Genomic DNA, 20,683 nt, shown 5'->3' with positions numbered 1-20,683 from the left:
AGTCTGCTGTGCCACAGCTCAAGAGGGGGAAACATTAAACAAAGAAAAAAAACAAGTGGACATGACGCGGTGTCCAATGTTGCTGGTGGTTTCTGCATCAAATAACAGACAGTCCTCGGAGCTGGGTGATCATAAAAACTTTATTTGACATTAAGGATGCAACTACCTTATTTCGGGGTGTTTTCCTTGCACAGGATACTTAGTGCTATATTGCCTGTGAAAGAATATGACTACTCAGAAATTTAGAAAGGTAAAGTGTAATAGATCAGCACATAAAACATCCGAAGCAGCAATCACAATGATTAGAGATGTCCCATGGCAACAAGAAACATTTTAGATTTGCTTCGTAATATCCAACAATTCTTTATATCTGTGATTGTGATACCCAGGTATCAATGTTGAATATAAATAGCCCACCTCTACAATACAAAAACATTACCTTTATTTGCATTATTCCCCTCACAGTACCAGATTTCTTTTTAGCAAATTTAGCAGGAAATTTTTCATCCTTAACAAATGACACCTTTTTTTTGTAACAACACACGCTTTGCCATTGGTGGATGGCTAACAAGAGGAAACTCATGGGCTCAATTGGAGACTGGGGTTCTGACGACACTTGCAGTCACAGCTCAAAGGGCGGCCGTCTACAGCACCACGCTCCCGACATCGGCTGGCTGGGCCCTGTCATCTGCGTCCGGAACTGTGCGGGTTGTTGTGCGTGCGCATGTGCACCTTGACAGGGCTACGCCGTGCGAAGGCGGCGGGGCACAGTGGGCAAGAGAAGGGCCGCTCGCCAGTGTGCGTGCGCATGTGGCGCACCACGTGTGATCTGTTCGCGAACCCGCGGTTGCACACGTGACACCGAAAGGGCCGCTCGCCCGTGTGCACTCGCTCGTGAACCACCAGAGCGGCTCGATGTCGAGTCGCGTACGGGCAGTAGATGCACTGGTACCGCAGGGCACCCGCTGGCCGAGGCATCTGTGTGGACTCCTGCAGGTAATCTACGTGCGGGAACGAAAGGTCGAGTCAGTAATCAAAGGCACGCTAAGAGAAATGAAAACAAGTCGAGCTCTGTTAGCTGTGATGCCCAAGGTATCAATAAGCTACACTCAATTTCATTCCTTAAAATGCTGATTTAGGAACGGGAACCTCAATGTGACGCCCAGACTGGTTCCGATACGCAGAAGTTTCCAGCTACGAATAGTTCAACAAACCAAATACCAATCATTAGTGTACTATAAAAGTTACACAGCTCAAATAACATTTAATTCTTTTTTTTTGAAGTGATGCTTTTCTGAGCGCCATTAAACAAGTTCACAAGTTGACATCATCGTATTCATCACTGGCTGTCTCTGTGAGGAGTTATCACTACTCTAGAAATAAGAATGGTTTGCGTCGCAATGCTGTTCGTGGTTGCACCAATGAGAGTGGACATTTTAGTCATACAATGCAAAATGTAACTGGGAGCATATATAAACGGAATAAAGACCTACTCAAGCATCCACTAAGATAGTCTGAGGATGAAGAGGAAGCATAATGCAGGTGTAATGATATGTATGAATGAATTTCTGGGTTTTACATGCCAAAATTACGATTTCATTACGAGGCATGCCGTTAGTGGGGAATTACAAATCAATTTTAGCCACCTGGGGATCTTTAACGTGCCCCAATGCACGGGATGTGGGTGTTTTCGCATTTTGCCCCCACTGAAATGCGGCCACTATGGCCGGTATTCGATCCCGTGGCCTTGTGCTTAGCAGTGCATCACCAAAGCTGCTAAGCGGCCTCGGCGGGTAGGAGTAATGAAGCATAAGAGTGATTTGGGGCTATAATTAATGCGAGGTGGTGCAGGGAACTTGGAAAGGAGTAATAGTGCCAATGCTAACGTTTGCAAATGAAACTGTGCTTAAATCGGAAATCTTTGCGAGGTTAGATGTTAACCAAAGCTCGGTGAGACAGTTCCCAGATTTACCGGTGGTTTTACTGATGAGCCTACGGTAAAACCACAAAGGAGACAGTGGAATAGGTTGGTTTTACCGGTGAACCTACGGTAAAACCTCAAAGGAGACAGTGCAGGGTGAGGTGGGTTGGGCCTCTTTCGAAGTCAAAGACGTGCAGAGCAAGACTTAAAATTTGAAAAAAAGCAATAATATATTTGGGCTAGAGGCAATCCAGTCCTCTAGTGGTCTCCCATCTTTTCCGCAGTTGCGCATAAGGGTTGCTTCTAATATTACCATAAGTAGCAGTAGAATGTGTTCTAAAATTCTGTAATCCTCATACATTTTACTGCCCTTTTTAAATGAAAGGAGAGTTCGTGCGCATCTGTAACTTGTCTCAGCCATGGCTGTGCATGGCTGTTAGTGTGGCTGCATGCATACGCAGCCGCGCACCCTGCTTTTTAGAGGTAATCTAGCGCGTGTGCAAAGAGTGGATGTGCGGAGACCGCGTGCCATCACGTAAGCTGCCTTCCTGCTCATTTAGTATTGAAGGTTGCGCAATCTCGAGTTTCGGTAACTCGTTTTAGCGAGAGGCAAACGAAGCATTCGCTCCCCGCTGCCGACGCTTTTCAGGATAGCGTCATCCCAGTGCGGGCGATGCTATCAGTTCGCGGGGCAGAGTGCACGAGAGAGCGTGGCTGGCTTCGCATAATTCCCACCGCCTATGTGAGCATATCGTGGACGTGGAATGAAGCCGCATCATTCGTCGCCGACTCCCAGATTTGTCAAAACAAATTGTTCTTTCATTCAAACATGGTTTTTTCAATTGCGCGATATCTCGGAAAATTCTGCGGTGCTCCTTGCAATGCAATGCAAGGAGCACTGCAAACCAATGCAAGAAAAATCGATAGGCGACTGTACTTATTTGCATAAAAGGTCGAATTTCAATACAACGAAAATTCGATATAATGAAGCAAATTGCCGACTTTACCTACTTCGTTATATCGAGTTTTAACTGCACCAACTAGTTAGTGGCAACGTTTTGTGGAGCCTACTCAACCAAAATAGCTAATTTCATTCTGCAGCCATGTACACTTATCTGTTGTAAGGTTGGCACGTTTATAACGAAAAAAAGAAGATATGGCGAAGGGGGCTTCATGTGTTTTGTTAAAGGTATAGTATGCAAAAATACAAACAATATGGAAGCGAAACAAACATGGAATGCACCGCATACAAACTTTGCATGATCAAAAATTATGTAAAGGTTTCGCATAAAATGCGGTAAGCTGTTAAATTTTCCATGCTGTTGTTGCAAATGAGTTCTCCGTAAGGCATGTCATAGCCTACAAACAACCCCGGAAAACATACAAATCTGGATGACATCAAGCATGATGCCACACTCCCACAAATAGGCACATACATACTCAGTGCACACATCCTAGCTGTCAGATTTGAACGTACAGACCTTTAAAAAAAGAAACTAAAGGATGGATGGTTTTGCCTTGCAACATGCAACGGTTAAATGTTTTAGAAATTAGAAATAAAGTCACTTGGGAAAATAGAGCAGCCTGCAACATGACTGAATGCCCACCAGTACTTTAGTGATGCAACTCACAATGTGTTCATTTAAGCAGAAGCCAAGCAACGGCAAATGACATGCCAGTGTGAGGTCTGAACAGGCAGCCATCACCCAGACGAAGACCTGTCCGGCCGCAACCAGACCGGTCTGTGACCATACCAGTCACAGTAGTAGTAACAGTAGTTTTGTTGCAATAAAAGGGAAACAGGATCTAGGAAATGAAAGACTACAAGCACCATAACTCTCTCACACCTCAGCGTGCATCCGACACGTACCGCAGCCGTGAGAAAGATGCAGGTGAATAGATAAGATAGAAGACAGGAATGCTACAATAGATGTAGAAAAAAAATTTTACAAACTGAGAAAGGGAGGAACACACTAAAGAAAAATTACATTATACACAGTGACGCAAGTTTCAATGAAAAATGTTGCTTGGCTCGCTCTTCAGGTTTTCCTCTACCGGTTCCAATTAGCCTGAGTCAGAGTCGCACATTACACACCATACCCTAATTAAGTGGCAAGCTTGTTTACAAAACACAAAATGAACAAAACAACAGATCATCTACCAAGAAATAAAAATTTGTGAGCACTCGAAAGCTGTGCAACCCCATATAATAATGACCACAATCTTCCTCCTGCCTGGAAGTGACACCTGCAACCATGGAAGAAATCTGACTTCAGAACTCTGAAAAAATATGATTTTCAAAAGCACTATCAAAGTAACACAGACACTAAAGAGAAAGACTAAGACAAACCTAAGAGAGAGATTTGCTCTCTCCAAAGTGTCATCTTTACAGAGAACTGAACTTTCATCGGAAAAATGGCATAAACCTAGGACAGGATTGGTGGCACCACTGTGAAAATATTTAAGTAAACACAACCTTATGTGTACAGTTCATAATTAAAAATAGCACTGAACACCTGATAGATTCCACTTCAAGAAAATGCAGCTTGGCCATTGTTTACTCCCCCCAAAGGAGAATTCATCGATTATGCCACCCTCTCTGAATGAATCTCTTCATTTAAGCTTTGCAATAGTGCACAACAAAGAATGGCCTCCAAGAATGCTGGCACAGCTACATCAGATGTTCAAAATATGGCAGCCATGAAGTCATTTCCGGTGTCTCAAATCTCTTCCAGTGACTGCAGTCTGCAGAAGCATGGCCTACGAGAGTCGTTTACAATGCTCGGAGCAAACCGCCACTGGAGGGTGCAGTGTGGATGACATCTAGTATTCAATGAGCATGATTTAAGGAAAATAAATTATGCAACCTCATTCAGCAAAAAGGTTTCCTGTAAACAGACCTTTTGGTATAAATGAAGTGCTACAATGCTTCCAGACGAGTAACAGCATAGTGAACTGATCCGAAACTTCTTTACAGTGCTCAATGTATAAACATTCCTATGCTGACTGCAATGCAAAACTGCCTTGAGCTACAGGAGAAAATTTTACAGGCAAAACAATGTCAAAGACAAGTAAACAAGCAAAAGTCAATGTACATAATTGTGAAAAAGTGAAAATGCACTTACGATGCCGCAGGTTACAAACACTGCAACAGCGTAAACAAAAGCACCATCTGTCGCAGAAACAGCTACAATGGGTGGCACAAATAAGCCTGAGAAGTGAAGTAGTTTTAACGTGCATGACATAAAGATGCATTACTCTTTTACTGAAAAGAAAATGAGATTCAAGTTTTTACTCTAGATATATCGTACTGCGACTAATATTAACACATATCTTACAGAACCTTTTTATCTCAAGAGTAAAAAAAATACAGATTTAAGAATTCAAGAGTACCAGTACAACAGCCACAATTCTAACCACCTTTTTTTCTTTATTTTTTTTTTCTCGAACAAAAGAACAGTATACAGTGGTTGTGTTCCATGGCAGAGATCGCTACACACAGAAGATTGTTCAGGTAACAGCAATGCCTAGTGATGATTATGAGAGCACGAGTTCGCAATCAGTGCCTTTATTTACAAAGAAATTTGATTTTCAAGACCGTAGTTAGTGATGGCTTTAGTTTTTTTATAGTTTAGCGATAGCTAAGGCGCAGCATTAGTTTTTATGGATTGTGTCAATGTTGATGAAGCACATCTGTAGTTGCTGAACAGCTAATGCACACTCCGCAGCAAGCAAGTCTAATCTGGAATTGTACATCATGATGGCGCACATAGCAATGCAACATAAATTTCTTGAGCAACATGTCAACCGTAGCCTAAAATTAAGACAATCTGGGAGATACAGAGGCCAACATAGAAGTGAGGTTTTCCTGTGCGGTCCTTTAAAAGCATGCATCAAATGGTGTCGCTAATGTGGGCCGAATAATAGCAGCCACTGACCTCACCAAACATTACATAATTTAAGCAATGGGTGCATACTAGTACAGTAGACTGCTGTTAACTTGACTCCGGTATTGTTGACCGCAACCGAAGGTCCCGGCCAGCGTCCATGAATTTCTATGGGCCCAAAATTTCGTTATTTAAATGCAAAAATTAACCTTCGCCGGATAATTTAAACTTGACCAGTCAGCCCGCATGCGCCTGACCCCTATGGTGTCCTCAATGGGCACCCTGCAATGAAGTTTGGCCTGTACATGTCGCGCCACCTAGTAGCGGCGGTGAGCACCCGCGGGTAGGCCCTCACCGTCATTTCACCATTGTCCATGGTGCGCTCAGGCCCGCCTGAAAGCCTACTTTTCCAATTTTTCAATGGATTCACCGCGGCCTCTTGGCAGCTCCTTTTTGAGAAGTGTGAACAAAAAGACTAAGCGCAGATACTGCTGCGTTAAGGATTGTCACCACGTCGAAGGGAATGTCGATCGGTATCAAATTGTACCGCTTCCCTTCAAAACCAGGGGAAGCAACCTGGCGGCTGCAGTGGATCGTCGTGGTTCGTGTCGGTCTTCTGAATTCTGTTAAACGAACTAAGTAAAATAAATTAAGAACCAGCAGTGACATCCGTAAAAACACGCAATAAAGCGTCAACTGATTCCCGCTCTTGTAAATCAGTTTAGATAGCTGTTTAGCTCGTCTTGCTCCAAAACAAACGCGCAGTGGTTGTTAGGTGTCAAATCTAGCTTCGTGAGTGCTCCATGCTGGAGCTTTGTACACGCTGTGCTTCTTTCTGCGCCAAGATCAAGACGCGAATGCTGGAACCGAGCTCATTCACGCCGATATTTTCTCACGCTCAGAACAACAGAGCTAAAATTGGAGTACACTGCAGGACACGTCGAATATTCGAAAATTAGCATTCTCTCGCACACGCTAGCGCATATTTGTTCAGTCTTCACGTTGTTTAGTCTCAGCTGATTGCCCTCTATGATGCTTCAGCGGTGATGCCCTCTCACATACGAGCATGAACAGCAATACCAGGATATGCTCGAGGCACTTTGTCAACGGAGAAAAAATAACTTGCCTGCCAATTCGCCAGAACCGAGAGGTGCAAGGTACGCTCCAAGTAATGAAGCGACAAATCACAGTTAAAAGACGACCACGGCCGTATTTGCTCACTTAAATGGCATAAAATCATGATTTGTTAACTCACTTTCAGTTCGACGTAAGTATGCTTGTTTTGTTGTGACAAATACTTCGCGACCTGCGGTGGTTGCTTAGTGGCTATAGATGGTGTTGGGCTGCTAAGCACGAGGTCGCGGGATTAAATCCCGGCCACGGCGGCCGAATTTCGATGGGGTCTAAATACAAAAACACCCTTGTAATTTGATTTAGGTCTATGTTAAAGAACCCCAGGTGGTCCAAATTATTCCGGAGTCCCCCACCACGGCGTGCCACCTAATCATATCGTGGTTTTGGCACCTAAAACACCATGACTTAATTTAAGCACCTCGCTGTGATGTCCGTGCTGTTTACTTCTTTTACATGATATACATGGCTGTTGTCGTAAATTTGACGTCCTTTCTCAAGCGTCGGTAGTCCAAAATAGACCTCGATGTTTTCGATTGCCTTAAAACCACAATTTAGAAGGTCCGCTAAGTTTCAAACGAGCGCCGCAAAAGCATATGCCCCCGCAGCGGTGGCCGCCTCGGTGTTTCGCGCAACTGACACAGTGGCGCTGACGGCTGAGCCGATCGCTGCGCCGACTGACCATTGCAGGGTGCCTATAGCGACCCCTTTAGTTGCAGCGTCTGTCTCGACGCAGCACAGGGTACAGTAAATGTGCTGAATAGACATCATCTTCCGTCGAAAACGCCTATTTTAGGCCTAACCTAGGGATATTTTAAAGCAGTAACCATAGTTCCCAATGTGTGATTACGATATTTACACGATTCAAATGCGCGCCATTTTTACTTTCGAGAAAATCGGTCCGAAAATTGCTTGCGCGGTGCAACCAGACATGCTACCAAAACCGCCTTCGCGGAGTTGGTATGCTTTACCGCACTACAGGTGTGTATTGCGGCATATCTGATTCTGAATAATCCTGCGGCGAAGCTGACTTTAGCAAACCGGTTGCCAGTGTGAAACGTATCTTTTTTGAAAAAAAAATCGGGCGCGTTACATTTCTGCTTTGTTTAGGAGCGTTAATGTCATTTCTAGTTTGCTACTTTGCATACATTGAAAATGGGCACCCATATGAATCGGGGGCGTGTTAGAATCGGGCATATACTGGCAAATGAATCAGTGGTGTGTTCTACCGCATTTTCGGCATCTTGTTTAAGTCTACTAGCCGGATAATTCGGCCAACTTCTTCGGTCCCGTCAGAGTCGAATTATTGGAAGTTCTTCAAAGTAAATTGATTTTTTACATGCCTAGTGCACGAGATTAAAGGGGTTCTGAAACATGACGATCTTGTAGAAATGTTCGAGTCATTAGGGTAGGTCCTTCGGATCATTAATTGAAGCATCTAAGTGCTCCACATCAAGCCTGTAGTTTATTGTAGAGTTTTTAAAATGTACATCGCTACCGATCGCGGCATGCCACTCGGTTGACTCTTCAGCCACCCCCTTTCCAGCGTCTTTACAATTCATGGACCATGCGCACACCTGGGCGTGGCTGTCTCGAGGGCCATGGAGTGGTGCGCCTGGTTCCTTACAATACCTCTAGCAATATTAAGAGGCCGCGTTTCTACCACAAAGTCCGCTTTTGTGCACAGCGTTTGAGGCCAGCGTTTCGCGGGAAACATTACAGTTACATACGCTGATGTTGCCGGGAAGCATGAGAAGCAGTCAGGGATCTTTGAATGCTATCATGTTCCACTTTTGAAGGCGAACCTTAAGAAACACTTTGGATTTTGATAGCTATATTTGTGCTCGTTGACCAAGGTTTCACTATACTCCCCATCATTCCCAATGTAGCTGAAGGATCGCAGTGTCCGATCTCTCTTTCGTAAAGCTAGGAGATTGACTTGAATGTATTTGCAGCAATCTTGCAGGAAAAAAGTTGTGTAGAGGCCATCTCCCCCTTAACGCATGCAGTGTTCTGCAATCAAAAACACATCTATGGCATCCCACTGGCTCTGTTGTCCAGGGAGGCTCTGTGCCTGCGGCCACCACTGTGTGGGTCTAGGTGCCTGCGCATGTGCACCTTGGCGCTGCTGCGCTGAGCAAAGACGGCCGGGCAGTGCGGGCACGAGTAGGGCCGCTCGCCAGTGTGCGACCGCATGTGGCGCACCACGTCCGAGTTCTGCGCGAACCCACGGTTGCACACGTGGCACCGAAAGGGGCGCTCGCCGGTGTGCGACCGCATGTGGCCCACCAAATGTGCACTCTGCGCAAACGCACGGCTACAGACGTGGCACCGATGGGGTCGCTCGCCCGTGTGCACTCGCTCGTGCACGGCCAGACGGAACTTCTGCCACGTCGCATACGGGCAGAAGCGGCACTGGTGCGGAACAATGGCGCCCGCTGGCGGTGGCCGAGGCCTCTCCTCTGGAAGCAGCGAGGGGCCGGCTACGAGCGGGAATGCAAAAGTCGAGTCAATAATCAAAGGGCGCACCGACGATAAAAGATTGTTGGATCCTGTGCATAGGTGGCTATCAGTGTTATGTGAAGCTTCCGGTGATGTTTGCACTTATAGTAGTGTATATAGTAGAGTAAATGTTATGCAAGCGTCATGCTAATGACCAAAATGCCTTCATAAAATGACATATATGAAGTGTTACTTTACACCAAAAAAAATGACATTGACGCAAGAGCAATCCAATGCTCCTCAATATGTAACACTGTCAGGCAAGTGTACTGCAATGATGGAGCCTTTATTTAAGTACAACAGAACTGTACATTAAATGCGCACACCCACTACGAGGATGGCCTATGTTGCCAAATTCTTGTCTACCTCTTTGTTGCCAATTTCTTCTTCCCTCTGGTGATGGGTAATGGGTATTCACTACACTTGGATGGTCACATTGCACTGGCTGTCATTTTTCAAACCAGAAATGATTTTTAAATATCGCCTGCGGCAAATAGACTAATTCATGTCATTGGGCTGGATTATTCAAAGAGGAGGATATTATTCGTATGAGAAATTGAATTCATAATTGCCTCTAAAAAGTCACCATTTTACTTTAGGACAACTGCGAGTCAGCCTAGTTGGAACAGATTCATCTTAAAACTTTTTGTGTGCAAACAAACAGGGACGAAGAAGAGGGGCAACACAAGGACGAACACACGAGGAGAAGCGCTCGTCCTTGTGTTGCCCCTCTTCTTCGTCCCTGTTTGTTTGCGCACAAAAAGTTTTGCTTTAGGACACTGTAATTTATTAATTACAGCCGATGAGCTCGCATGAGTTTGCATTTACTTGAAATGAATTTTCAAGATTCGAGATAGTTTAAAGATATCCATTCATACCTAAAGTGTGTGACGAAATACTGGGTGTTCCCAGTTACTTTTGTGTTTCAATGCATAAATCAGTTTTTTTAATATCAGTAAGTGGCACCATAATGACTTCTCATCCTAAGTTTCATGGCGCAAGAATGCACTCTGCATTATTATGCATATCTCGGAACCTGTCCGATACTTAGCATTTGTGAAGACAGCAGAATGATAATGGCGTGATGACGAGGAAGTGAACGAAAATTGACGAAGAAATGACGGTGGAATTTTGATGACGGACTGAGAATTCGTGCCCAATTCGTGCCGAGTGCCCAGTACTAAACAATGTGAGAGCATTTTGCCTCCCATATAGACAGCACATGACGGCAGTTTCAGCAAGGTCGCTTGCCCGGCGTAAACGATTGCCGACAACAATGCCGTGAAATTGTAAGATGACAACGGCATCACAGCGATGGCACATGAATAGTGGCATGATGGCATACCCATGGCACATACCCATCTGTACACACCCATAAAATCTGCGTTTGAAAGAGTAAACGAAACTTGAAGAATGCCAAACTTTTGATTCACTTTGACCTCAACAAGGAACTGAAGCTAGAATGTGACTTATCTACGTACAGCGTAGGCTCAGTTCTATTTAACTCAGAGGGAAATGAGCATAGTGCAATTAAATTCCGCTCCTGAACGCAACCTGAAACAGAATTCTCGCAGGTGGAGAGAGAGGCATTAGCACCCATTTTTGAGCATCCCGTTTTCCTTACCATCTTCAAGGTCGCCAAATTACCCTGGTCACTGAATATAAACCTCTGCTGGAACTGCTGAGGCCTGACCAGCAGACACCCCCAATAACTGCTCCTAGCATTTAATGGCCAACACACTTCTTGGGTGGCTATCAGTATAATCTACGGTATGCGCCACAAAAACAACTACTGGCAGCAGATGGCATCAGCAGGCTTCCTATACAGGCGAAGGAAGGCAAACCACTAAATACATCTTTTCATTGGAAGGCCTGGAAGAAGATATAGTAACGACCTACAAATTACGGGAGTATACAGCCAGGGACCCGATGTCAGCCCGCATCACACGCTACATTTTGCATGGGTGAACTACAGGTTGTCCCGCTCAATTTAATCCAAGCGCCAGTCAATTTAATCCAAGTGCCAGTGATTTTAATCCGAGCGCCACTCAATTTAATCCGAACACCAGCCGAAATAATCCAAATGCCAGTGAATTTAATCCAGGCATAACGGAATTCAAGAAGCCTTGAATTTCAAGACTTGTGAAAATTTGCGTATGTAGACAATTAGACCAGTAGCTATCCTGCCACATGACTAACGACAGCTTTTGGAAGTTTTTGTTTTCTACTTCGTTATGAGAGCGACACAGTAGATGACAATTCTCAAAATAGATTGAGAGGAAATATCAGTATGAGTACGTTGAGTTAATGATACACATGCGACTTGGTCATGGCTATCAAATGAAACAATAACGAGTGATTCGATGATAATCACTAGGCCCCCGCTGGGAGGCTTCTGTCACTAGTGAATATGATTCACTATTCTACTGCGATATCCACAGCCTCCAATCGAACACCTTGTCATTATTACAACTAAAACACTCATGAATAAGATTTATTTGCACAATACACCTAACTGATATAGTCTGGTCACTAGTGAGCACAAGTGAAATATAATGCACAGTTCAGGGTTCTAGGTGTTTTGCACAACATAACTTCATATATATCCAATGAAATGCGATGAAACGAGTGACTCACTATGCCTCCTATAAACTCGTATGCTTAAGTCACTGGTGAATATTGTTCATCTATTTTACACTGAGGCAGCTTTCACTGGCGAGTGCCGTCAGTATTATCAATCAAGCTGTAGCAAGTATGAGCACTTTTGTGTTACCACTGTTAAGTGAAACCGCCGAGTTTTAGTAATCACTAGTGATGCACTCACTAGGACGTTCTACAATTTTCATGCAGAATAGCGTCATAGATATAAAATGAAATGTCATTCAGACAGCGATTCAGTAACTATTATTTATTGACTATACGACATACTAAGATTGATTCACTAGCGATGAATAACTTTGTGTAATGTGATAGTCACAGCGATCATTCATGCACAGCATCAATGATATACACTAGTGATGCGCTCGCTGGGACGTTCTCCAATTTCCTGGCAGCATTTCCTGAACTTGCTTGCCAATTATCTTGCGCTCAGTCGGGGATACTCTGTATGGCTTCTATTGTACAGGGTGCGCTAATCCGGTATTTATACGATGGCGTATTAGAGAAATCGGAATTTGGGACGTCTTGTTAGTCTGTGAAGTCAAACACTTGCGAGTGCTTGTATAGAACACCCAATAACGTGTAGTGCTCACTCGTGCTGAGTGACTTGATCACCATCTGAAGTAGTTTTGAGTACGATGGGCAGGGATGCAGGGACTCATCTGCACCTTCAAGTGCAGCCAGTTACACTGGTGTCTCTTCTTTGAAGAGAGCGAGCTTCATGCCAGAAGGGAGAAGTATGGGCTGGGGCGCGTAGTTCGTTGGCCATAATTCAGAGTGTCCTTCAACCACCGACACTAAACAGTGCGGAACCAAAACATTATTCTTTACACAGGTCAAATGAAGAGGCTCCGTTGCGGCATCAAATATGGCAGGGTTGGTACCAAAGCAAATGACCTGAATACACACTGTGCATAGTGGGGGCATGACGGTGTACTCAGAAACACAAAAGGCACTGTCTTGACGAGTTCTCCATCAGTCCTGTCATAACCTCGCGTTGTACTGAAAACTCCCCAATTCAACAGTCAATGGTTGCGCCACACTTCTGCAAAAAATTGATGCCTAAAATAACATTGCGCGTGGATCGAGGAATAATGGAGAATTCAGTGGTAAATACTTTGCCACATCAACACACATCCACAGTACAAGCACCGACCAGGCACAATGTGTCACCACTAACACTACAAAATGTAGAAATATTGTTCCAAGAAAACATCACTTTTTGTCCCAGCTGGGCTTTAAAATTTACACTCATCATGGAAATTGTTTCCCCAGTATCCACAAGAGCCATTGTAGGTATGTCGTCAAGCACGTGAATTTTGTTTTTCAGCATAAAACTGGTGGAGGAATGTCGGTAGGCAGTGAACAGTGTCCAGCAACCTCATCCCCATCGGCCACGCTACCTAGTTTTCCGGTAGTGGGGATAGCAGGCGATGTTGTGGCGATGGAGACCACGGAGCACGTGGAGCAGGCGTTGGCCTTCAGTTGCGATCGAAGGCTGGTGATGGGTTCCGGAAGCTACCTTGATGAAGTCCACGATTGGTTGGCGGGTGTGGAAGCCATGATATGGAATAAGGTTGATAATTTGACTGGTACGTCACTCGTGGAGGTTCTTCTCGGAAAGGTCAACGGCAGTCGCAAAACCTGGTGATGTGGCCAGGGACACCGCAACTATAGCACACACGAGGCCGAAATTCACAATGCTGCTCATAGCCTTCATTTCTGTCAGCGAGCATGGGGTATCTGTCATGATCATCTTCTCTGTGCCCTGAATAAGTGGTACGGTACCGCTCCACCGAATAAGAAGTGCGGCGCTGCCACTCGTTGTTGAAGCGAGGCGGATTCGTGGGTTCAGATGGAAGCCCAGCTCTAAATCGCCCACGTTCGCTGCATTAATAGAGGGTTGCCACAACGCAGGTGGTAGTTTGGGCTCGTTGCCTCGAGAGTCGCCACAACCCCAACGGCCAATTTCGTGGCACCAGCGGAGCTCTTCCCAGACTATCTGTCACATCGCCGACACAGATCAGATGGTGTGCTCGCATCAACGCAGGCCAACGTTAGCACATTAGCCAAACGGCCAAATTTTGGTGCCACGCGATGCATCTTCGGTGCTTCAAACGCACGGCAATGTTGGATTATGTTGGCCACAGATGTCGGGTTTTCTTTGGCTATCAAGAACTGGTACACATCTTCAGCTAGGCCCTTAAGAAGATGACCCACCTTATTTTCATCGGGCATACTAGAATCCACGAGTCTACATAGCTTGAGGACCTCTTCTATGTACATAGTACAAGTCTTGCCAGAGAGTTGGGCCCTTTGGGACAAGGTTTGTTCAGCTCACTGTGCCGTCGGCCTCAGAGCTTCAGTTTATCGGCACTGTGAGTGACGTGATGGTGTGCTAGGCCCAGTTGGTGTGGGCTGCTACAGATGGCGCAACGTGACCTGCGCAACAAGCAGCCGCAGCGACATCGTCACCTACCTTGTCCTGCTTCCGTTTCCGGGAGCCTCGCTTGTTTTTGCTGTTTGCCCGCGATGGGCGAGTCAGTCAAGCCATTGCCGCTGGAGTGATCAGTCGGTGTGTTAAATGTAACCTTAACCCGCATTAAACCGTTACCCTACTATGCGAGTCTTCCTGCGTTCAGCCCAAGCCTCACATCTGGCGCAGTCGACCCCGAACCTCTGCCAAGCCATTCAGCCACGGCAGCGCAAGAACGACGGTCAGTACGCCTCTTCAGCCGCATTCGTCATTGTAGTCGCGCCCTCACGCCGCCGAAGACTCACGCCTGAAGATACTTCAGCCATTTTACCGTTCGTCTGTGTTCACTCTGCATCAGAAGAAAAGCACGGCCGTCAGATGAAGAGTGCCGTGAATGTTCACAACTAGCCCGGAACTAACTTGAATCCCGCGCATAACCTGTGGCTTAGCGCTCACTCGCCTAGTCTCCCGTGCGCCCAGCCTCACTTTGCGGTGCATCATGCCAGGAATTATTTGGGAAGAGCTTGACTCAACAACCATGTCGCGGCTCGGAGTCGACCTTATCCACGATGAATTGGCCCGACGCGAGTTAGAGAGCACCGGCTCTAAGGAAGAGCTCATTCAGCGCCTCGAAGCCGACATTCACCAACGTCGTGAAGCAACGCCACGGTCAAGCGTGGAGAGGGCGGGTACCGCCGGCAACTCAGGTTTGACCCTTGATACCGCGACGCTCGAAAGTCTGGCACTTCTGTTCCAACAGCTGCCACGCCCCTCGACTACAGTTACCACACTGCCAGACCTGTCGTCATCGATTGCGTACTTCGATCAGTCTCCAGCACAAAATGTTAATGTCTGGCTCAATGACATCCGCCGGGTACAGCAGCTTGCCGCATGGGACGACGCCACCACCCGTCTCATTGCCGCAAGTAAACTGAAAGGCACAGCTCGTAATTGGCACCTCGCTTTTGGAAATCACCATTCAACCTGGGAAACATGGAGCGCCGCCCTGAAGGAAACATTTTCATCGGAGCTGACCCTCATCGAATGGCAGGAACGCGTCATAAAGATCAGACAGGGCCCAGGCGAGAGCCTACAAGAATACGCTTACGCAAAGCTGCGTGTGGTTGAAAGCTGCCCCGTCACCCTTACCGACGCCCAGAAAATTGATTACCTACTACAAGGTCTTCAAGAACCACATGTCATTGCGGCCATCGCGGCTAATAGGCCGTTAACAGTGCGTGACTTCATGTCCACGTGCACAAGCCTAGACAAGTGCACTCAACGTGCCCATGACAGGGCAAGCGTAAAACAGCCGCTGCTTCCACAGAAGCCACCCCCTCGTTCATTTCAAAGTGGCAATTCAGGACGTCAGCAATATAACTATCAGCCACCAGCTCCGCCAACAGCTACAACAGCACAGCCAAGACAGCGCATTTCCGAGTTGCCTAAGGAACAACAGGAACGAAGATACGAAGCCATTTCTGCGCAGTATGGGGCCCCAGCATTCCGGAGCGGCCAAGACATCGCACAAGCAACTTGTTACAAGTGCAAAGAGTTAGGGCATTTGGCATCGGCATGTCCCTCGCGTAGCAACAGGGCACCACCGTCAATCATCCCTGATGCCCAACAGCCACGGGCCTTTCACAGTATGCCTGAAAAACTTGAAGGCTCCCAACATCAATGTCCATTTTTCACGGCGGCTATTGCAGGAGTCGGAGAACATGAAGCATATCCGGACTCTGGCTCGAACGTGACATTGATTTCTAAAGCCATCCTACCTTCCGCAATGATCTTGCCATGGACTAATTTCCCTCTTGTCGTCGTTGGAGGTGGTACAGCGCTACCAGTTGGGTCCGCCCTCCTTAAGATAACTATTGGCCCTATCACTGGTGTGGTTGAGGCAGCAGTTTTGGAGAACAACGTCCTACCCCTTATTCTGGGTGAAGACTGGTTTTTGGCAGCGCGAGCCCGCTTGATCTTCCAGCCACCAGAGCCCACTCAGCTACAACATCCAGCCACGGGTGTAACGCTTCTAGCTACTCAGCGTCTGGTCCCGCGAATGGCCAATGCCGTCATTTTAGCCCGCTCAAAACTTTTTGCGCCGGCAGAAGCAACGTTACAAGACTGTCTACAACGAGAACCCTTACCTTCGCCAGAAGAGCCTCCCTGGCAAGTTTTGGCGGCGAAGACAGTGCCGCTGGAAAGCAGCACTGCCACACTACAAGTCCGCACTACGGTGCCTGTGACCATCCACCCCGAACTTCCACCAGCCAGCCTAGGCAGCCAGCTCTCGCCTGAACAGCAGTCTGTCATTGCTGACATACTGGCCAAGAACAATGCCGTCTTTTCTCGCCATGAAGATGACATCGGTCATTTTACCGACACTCAACATCGCATTGATTTGCTGCCCAATACCGTGCCGTACAGCCGCAGCCCTTACAGATATACGCTAGAAGACAGGCAATTCCTCGAAAGGCAAGTTAAAAAGCTTCTTGCTCAAAATATCATCCTCCCTGCATCTGGCCCGTGGGCATTCCCAGTCGTTGTGGTGTCTCGCAGTGGAAAGAAACGCTTGTGTGTGAATTACATTCCACTTAATGAACGTACAATCAAGGTTGTGCACCCCCTACCTCTGGTGGATGACATCATTCAGGACATCGCTGGCTGCGCCTACTTCGCCACAATGGACATTAAGTGCGCCTACTGGCAAGTCAGCCTGAGACCCCAGGACTATGAGAAAACCGCATTCATCACCCACCACGGAACTTACATGTGGACCCGAATGCCATTCGGATTAAAGAATGCGCCGTCCACATTTCAGCGAGCCTTGCAACTGGTATTCCAAGACCTTCAGCCTCGCCCGGATAAAAGCGGCATACGAGTATATCTCGATGACATCCTTATCTATGCAGAGTCATTCGCCACATTCGCAGACTTGATGGAAGAGGCCCTCCAGTTGCTGCATACCAGTGGACTTAAGGCCTCACTTGAGAAATGTTCCTTCGGTCTCGCTTGCATCAAATTTCTGGGGTTCATCATTTCACGCGAAGGCCATCGCCCGGATCCAGAAAGAGCAGCTGCCATGTACCGTATCGCAACTCCCCGAAACCAAAAGGAAGTCCTTTCCTGGATACAGACAGCCAGCTTTTACCGTCGATTCATCAAGGGCTTCGCTAAAGTGGTAGCCCCTCTTCAAGCTCTTGTCAAGTCGTCCACATTTCTGTGGTCCCCAGAATGCGAAAGTGCCTTCCAAGCTATTCGCTCAGCCCTTACAAAGCCACCACTACTTGCTCATTTCAATCAATATGCAGCAACAACAGTAACCACTGATGCTTCCGGTGAAGCCATAGGAGCAGTGTTGTCACAATATCAGGATGGCAAAGAACGTGTTATTGCCTATGCTAGCCGATCCCTGACGCTAGACGAACGCAAGCTTCACAGTAACGTGTGGGAAGGCATCGCAGTACATTGGGCAATAACAGTGAAATTTCGTCAGTATCTAATCGGAATCAAGTTCGTCCTAGTTACAGATAACTGGACTGTTGCTTGCTTGACGAAGTGTGTGAAACCATCTCGCAGATTTACTTCCATGCTCATGGACCTGGTTGAATTTGACTTCTCGGTCAGACATTTGCCTGGACGGCAGAATGTTGTAGCTGACCATTTGTCGAGACTTTCGTGTGCAGTCACACACTCCGCTCAAGCGCTGGTTACCGCTCAAGAAAAAGACCCCGAATGCAGTGCAATTCTTCAAAGCCTTGCTAATGGAGATGCCCCGGCCGAGTTCAACCTAATCGACAACGTGCTATACCATCGGACACCTTCAGGAACATATGCTGTTGTAGCGCCATCGTCATTGCGTCCCGCCATTCTCCAGGCACTACATGATGGTGCAGGTCACTTCGACGTCAAGCGGACTTTACACAAAGTGCAAGACCGCTACTGGTGGCCAGATATGGAAAAGGCAGTCAAAAGCTACGTGTCATCCTGCCAGTGCTGCCAGCAGTATAACCGTCCAACCTCAAGAAGCGTTGGTTTTCTTGGCAAAATGCCGACTTCAGATGTTCCATTCTCGAGCATTGCTATCGACCACATAACTATGCCTCCCAGCAACTCATCACGGTACATACTGAACGTGATTGATTTTGCAACTCGCTTTATTGCTCCAGGAGCCGTTCCGTCAACCTCGGCACGCGAAGTTATTCAGACTTTGCATAAAGTATTTTATTGCTATGGTGCACCTGACCACTGTCTCTCAGACCATGGGTCGGCCTTTGAGTCGACAGAGCTCAAGCGATTCATGCATTTACATAACGTTGAGCTGCACTATTCAACAGCCTACCGACCTGAAGGGAATGGCCTCGTTGAACGAAGCAATGGAACATTACTTACAGTATTAAGGAAAATATGTGCTTTGGAACCTTTATCTTGGCCTGCGAAGCTCCGTGAAGCAGCCTTTGCGGTCAACACTTCGGCGAATTCGAGCACCGGCTTTTCGCCATTCCAGTTACTCTTCAGCTACGTGCCTAAGGTTCCTCTCCAGCAACAACGGTCGCTCCAACAAACCGGCCTTGTTGAGCGCGTCCTTGACGTAACAGCGCAACGTTCAGAGGCATCTGCCAATTCAGAAGCAGCTCAAGCCTCCCGCAAACGCCACTATGATAGTACCCATCGCTCTCATAGCTTCACAGTAGGTGACATAGTATGGATCAAACGTCAAGCGCCAGCGGCCCACGAGAAAATGGCACCGCGCTTCAGAGGGCTCTACCGTCTCACTGAGCAGTTGACTGCATCCACATTTAAGGCTTTGCGTGTGTCAGGAATGATAGCTCGCCTGCTTAACCAGCCAAGAACTGTGCATGTTTCACAAATTAAGTTGTATGTACCTCCGTCATCTCCTGTGGCACATCTTTCGTCCAGCCTTGAAGGGGAAACATCCGCCACTACAGTCCCTGATGATGAAACTGCCATACACCAAACACAGCCTCAGCGCCAACAGCGTGTGCGCCACCTTCCCCGTCACTTGCGAGACTTCGTGCTTGAGTGACTACATGAACGCCAAGTTAGACCAAGGGGCTTGGTCATCCGGACGGGGTGGAATGTGAGTGACGTGATGGTGTGCTAGGCCCAGTTGGTGTGGGCTGCTACAGATGGCGCAACGTGACCTGCGCAACAAGCAGCCGCAGCGACATCGTCACCTACCTTGTCCTGCTTCCGTTTCCGGGAGCCTCGCTTGTTTTTGCTGTTTGCCCGCGATGGGCGAGTCAGTCAAGCCATTGCCGCTGGAGTGATCAGTCGGTGTGTTAAATGTAACCTTAACCCGCATTAAACCGTTACCCTACTATGCGAGTCTTCCTGCGTTCAGCCCAAGCCTCACAGCACATGTCTGCTGTCGAGGATGGTGGAAGTCCCGCCAGTCGACAAATGCGGTAAGGTTCAGGTGGTAGCGATTTCGTCATTGGATGCTTAGATACGCAGCACCTCCACCACTCTGTTATATGGGGTGTGTAAAAGGTGTTTATTTCAGGGAGCCGTAGGGCAAGCGGGTGTCTGTACTATATTTATATATATATATATATATATATATATATATATATATATATATATATATATACACGCATACACAGTGGAACGGCATTAATATATTCCTCGCTGTTGTGTTTTCCTGGCTGCTATGTCACGTTTTCGCAGTTCTGACCCAAATTCCATCGACTCCCGTATGTTACATTCCCATCCGACACAAAGCGTGCGCTTTGTGTTGGTATATGCTTGCCTACCTGTTTCCGGAAGCACCACACTTCCGACGTTGTCGACAGGTGCAGAAGAATCCTGTTCCTCCAGATCAGTCCATGGGAGGGATATTTCCGCACCTCGTTCCACACGCACTGCTCGGGGTTTTGAGGAAGAGGAAAAGAAGACAATTATCATAAACAGGCAATCAGCATTATCACACGTAGCAGCTAAATGTACATCACTAGTGCACAATTTTCCACGGTACTTTTATCAGTCCAGAAACTAAAGAAACATTCACTTGGAATACTTGTACATAAATTTCTCAGCGAAAAGCTGGAATCCCCATAATTACTAACAAGCAGTTTCCCGACTCCA

The 20,683-nt window shown here is 46.8% G+C and overlaps 2 protein-coding genes across 2 annotated transcripts in view; one reads left to right on the top strand and one right to left on the bottom strand.

Moving 5' to 3' along the window:
• Positions 1-420: 420 nt before the first annotated feature.
• The window catches only part of LOC135899871 (oocyte zinc finger protein XlCOF28-like), a 59,054-nt gene continuing 38,791 nt past the window's right edge, over positions 421-20,683 (bottom strand). The window contains exons 6-8 of the mRNA XM_070526579.1: positions 20,353-20,460; positions 9,058-9,422; positions 421-1,001 (exon numbers count right to left, since the gene is read on the bottom strand). Coding sequence (XP_070382680.1) covers positions 645-1,001; positions 9,058-9,422; positions 20,353-20,460 — 830 coding nt within the window. The 3' untranslated portion in view covers positions 421-644. The remainder of the gene's footprint in view (positions 1,002-9,057; positions 9,423-20,352; positions 20,461-20,683) is intronic.
• LOC135899824 (uncharacterized) lies at positions 14,509-19,680 on the top strand. Its single transcript, XM_065429182.2, has 3 exons — positions 14,509-16,221; positions 16,732-17,050; positions 19,560-19,680. The coding sequence occupies exons 1-3, from the start codon at positions 15,075-15,077 to the stop codon at positions 19,678-19,680; spliced, it is 1,587 nt and encodes a 528-aa protein (XP_065285254.1). The 5' UTR covers positions 14,509-15,074.

The sequence above is a fragment of the Dermacentor albipictus genome, chromosome 10, assembly GCF_038994185.2.
Source record: "Dermacentor albipictus isolate Rhodes 1998 colony chromosome 10, USDA_Dalb.pri_finalv2, whole genome shotgun sequence".
Lineage (NCBI taxonomy): Eukaryota > Metazoa > Arthropoda > Arachnida > Ixodida > Ixodidae > Dermacentor > Dermacentor albipictus.
The sequence above is the reverse complement of the archived record's forward strand: the minus strand, read 5'-3'. Positions and strand labels throughout refer to the sequence as shown.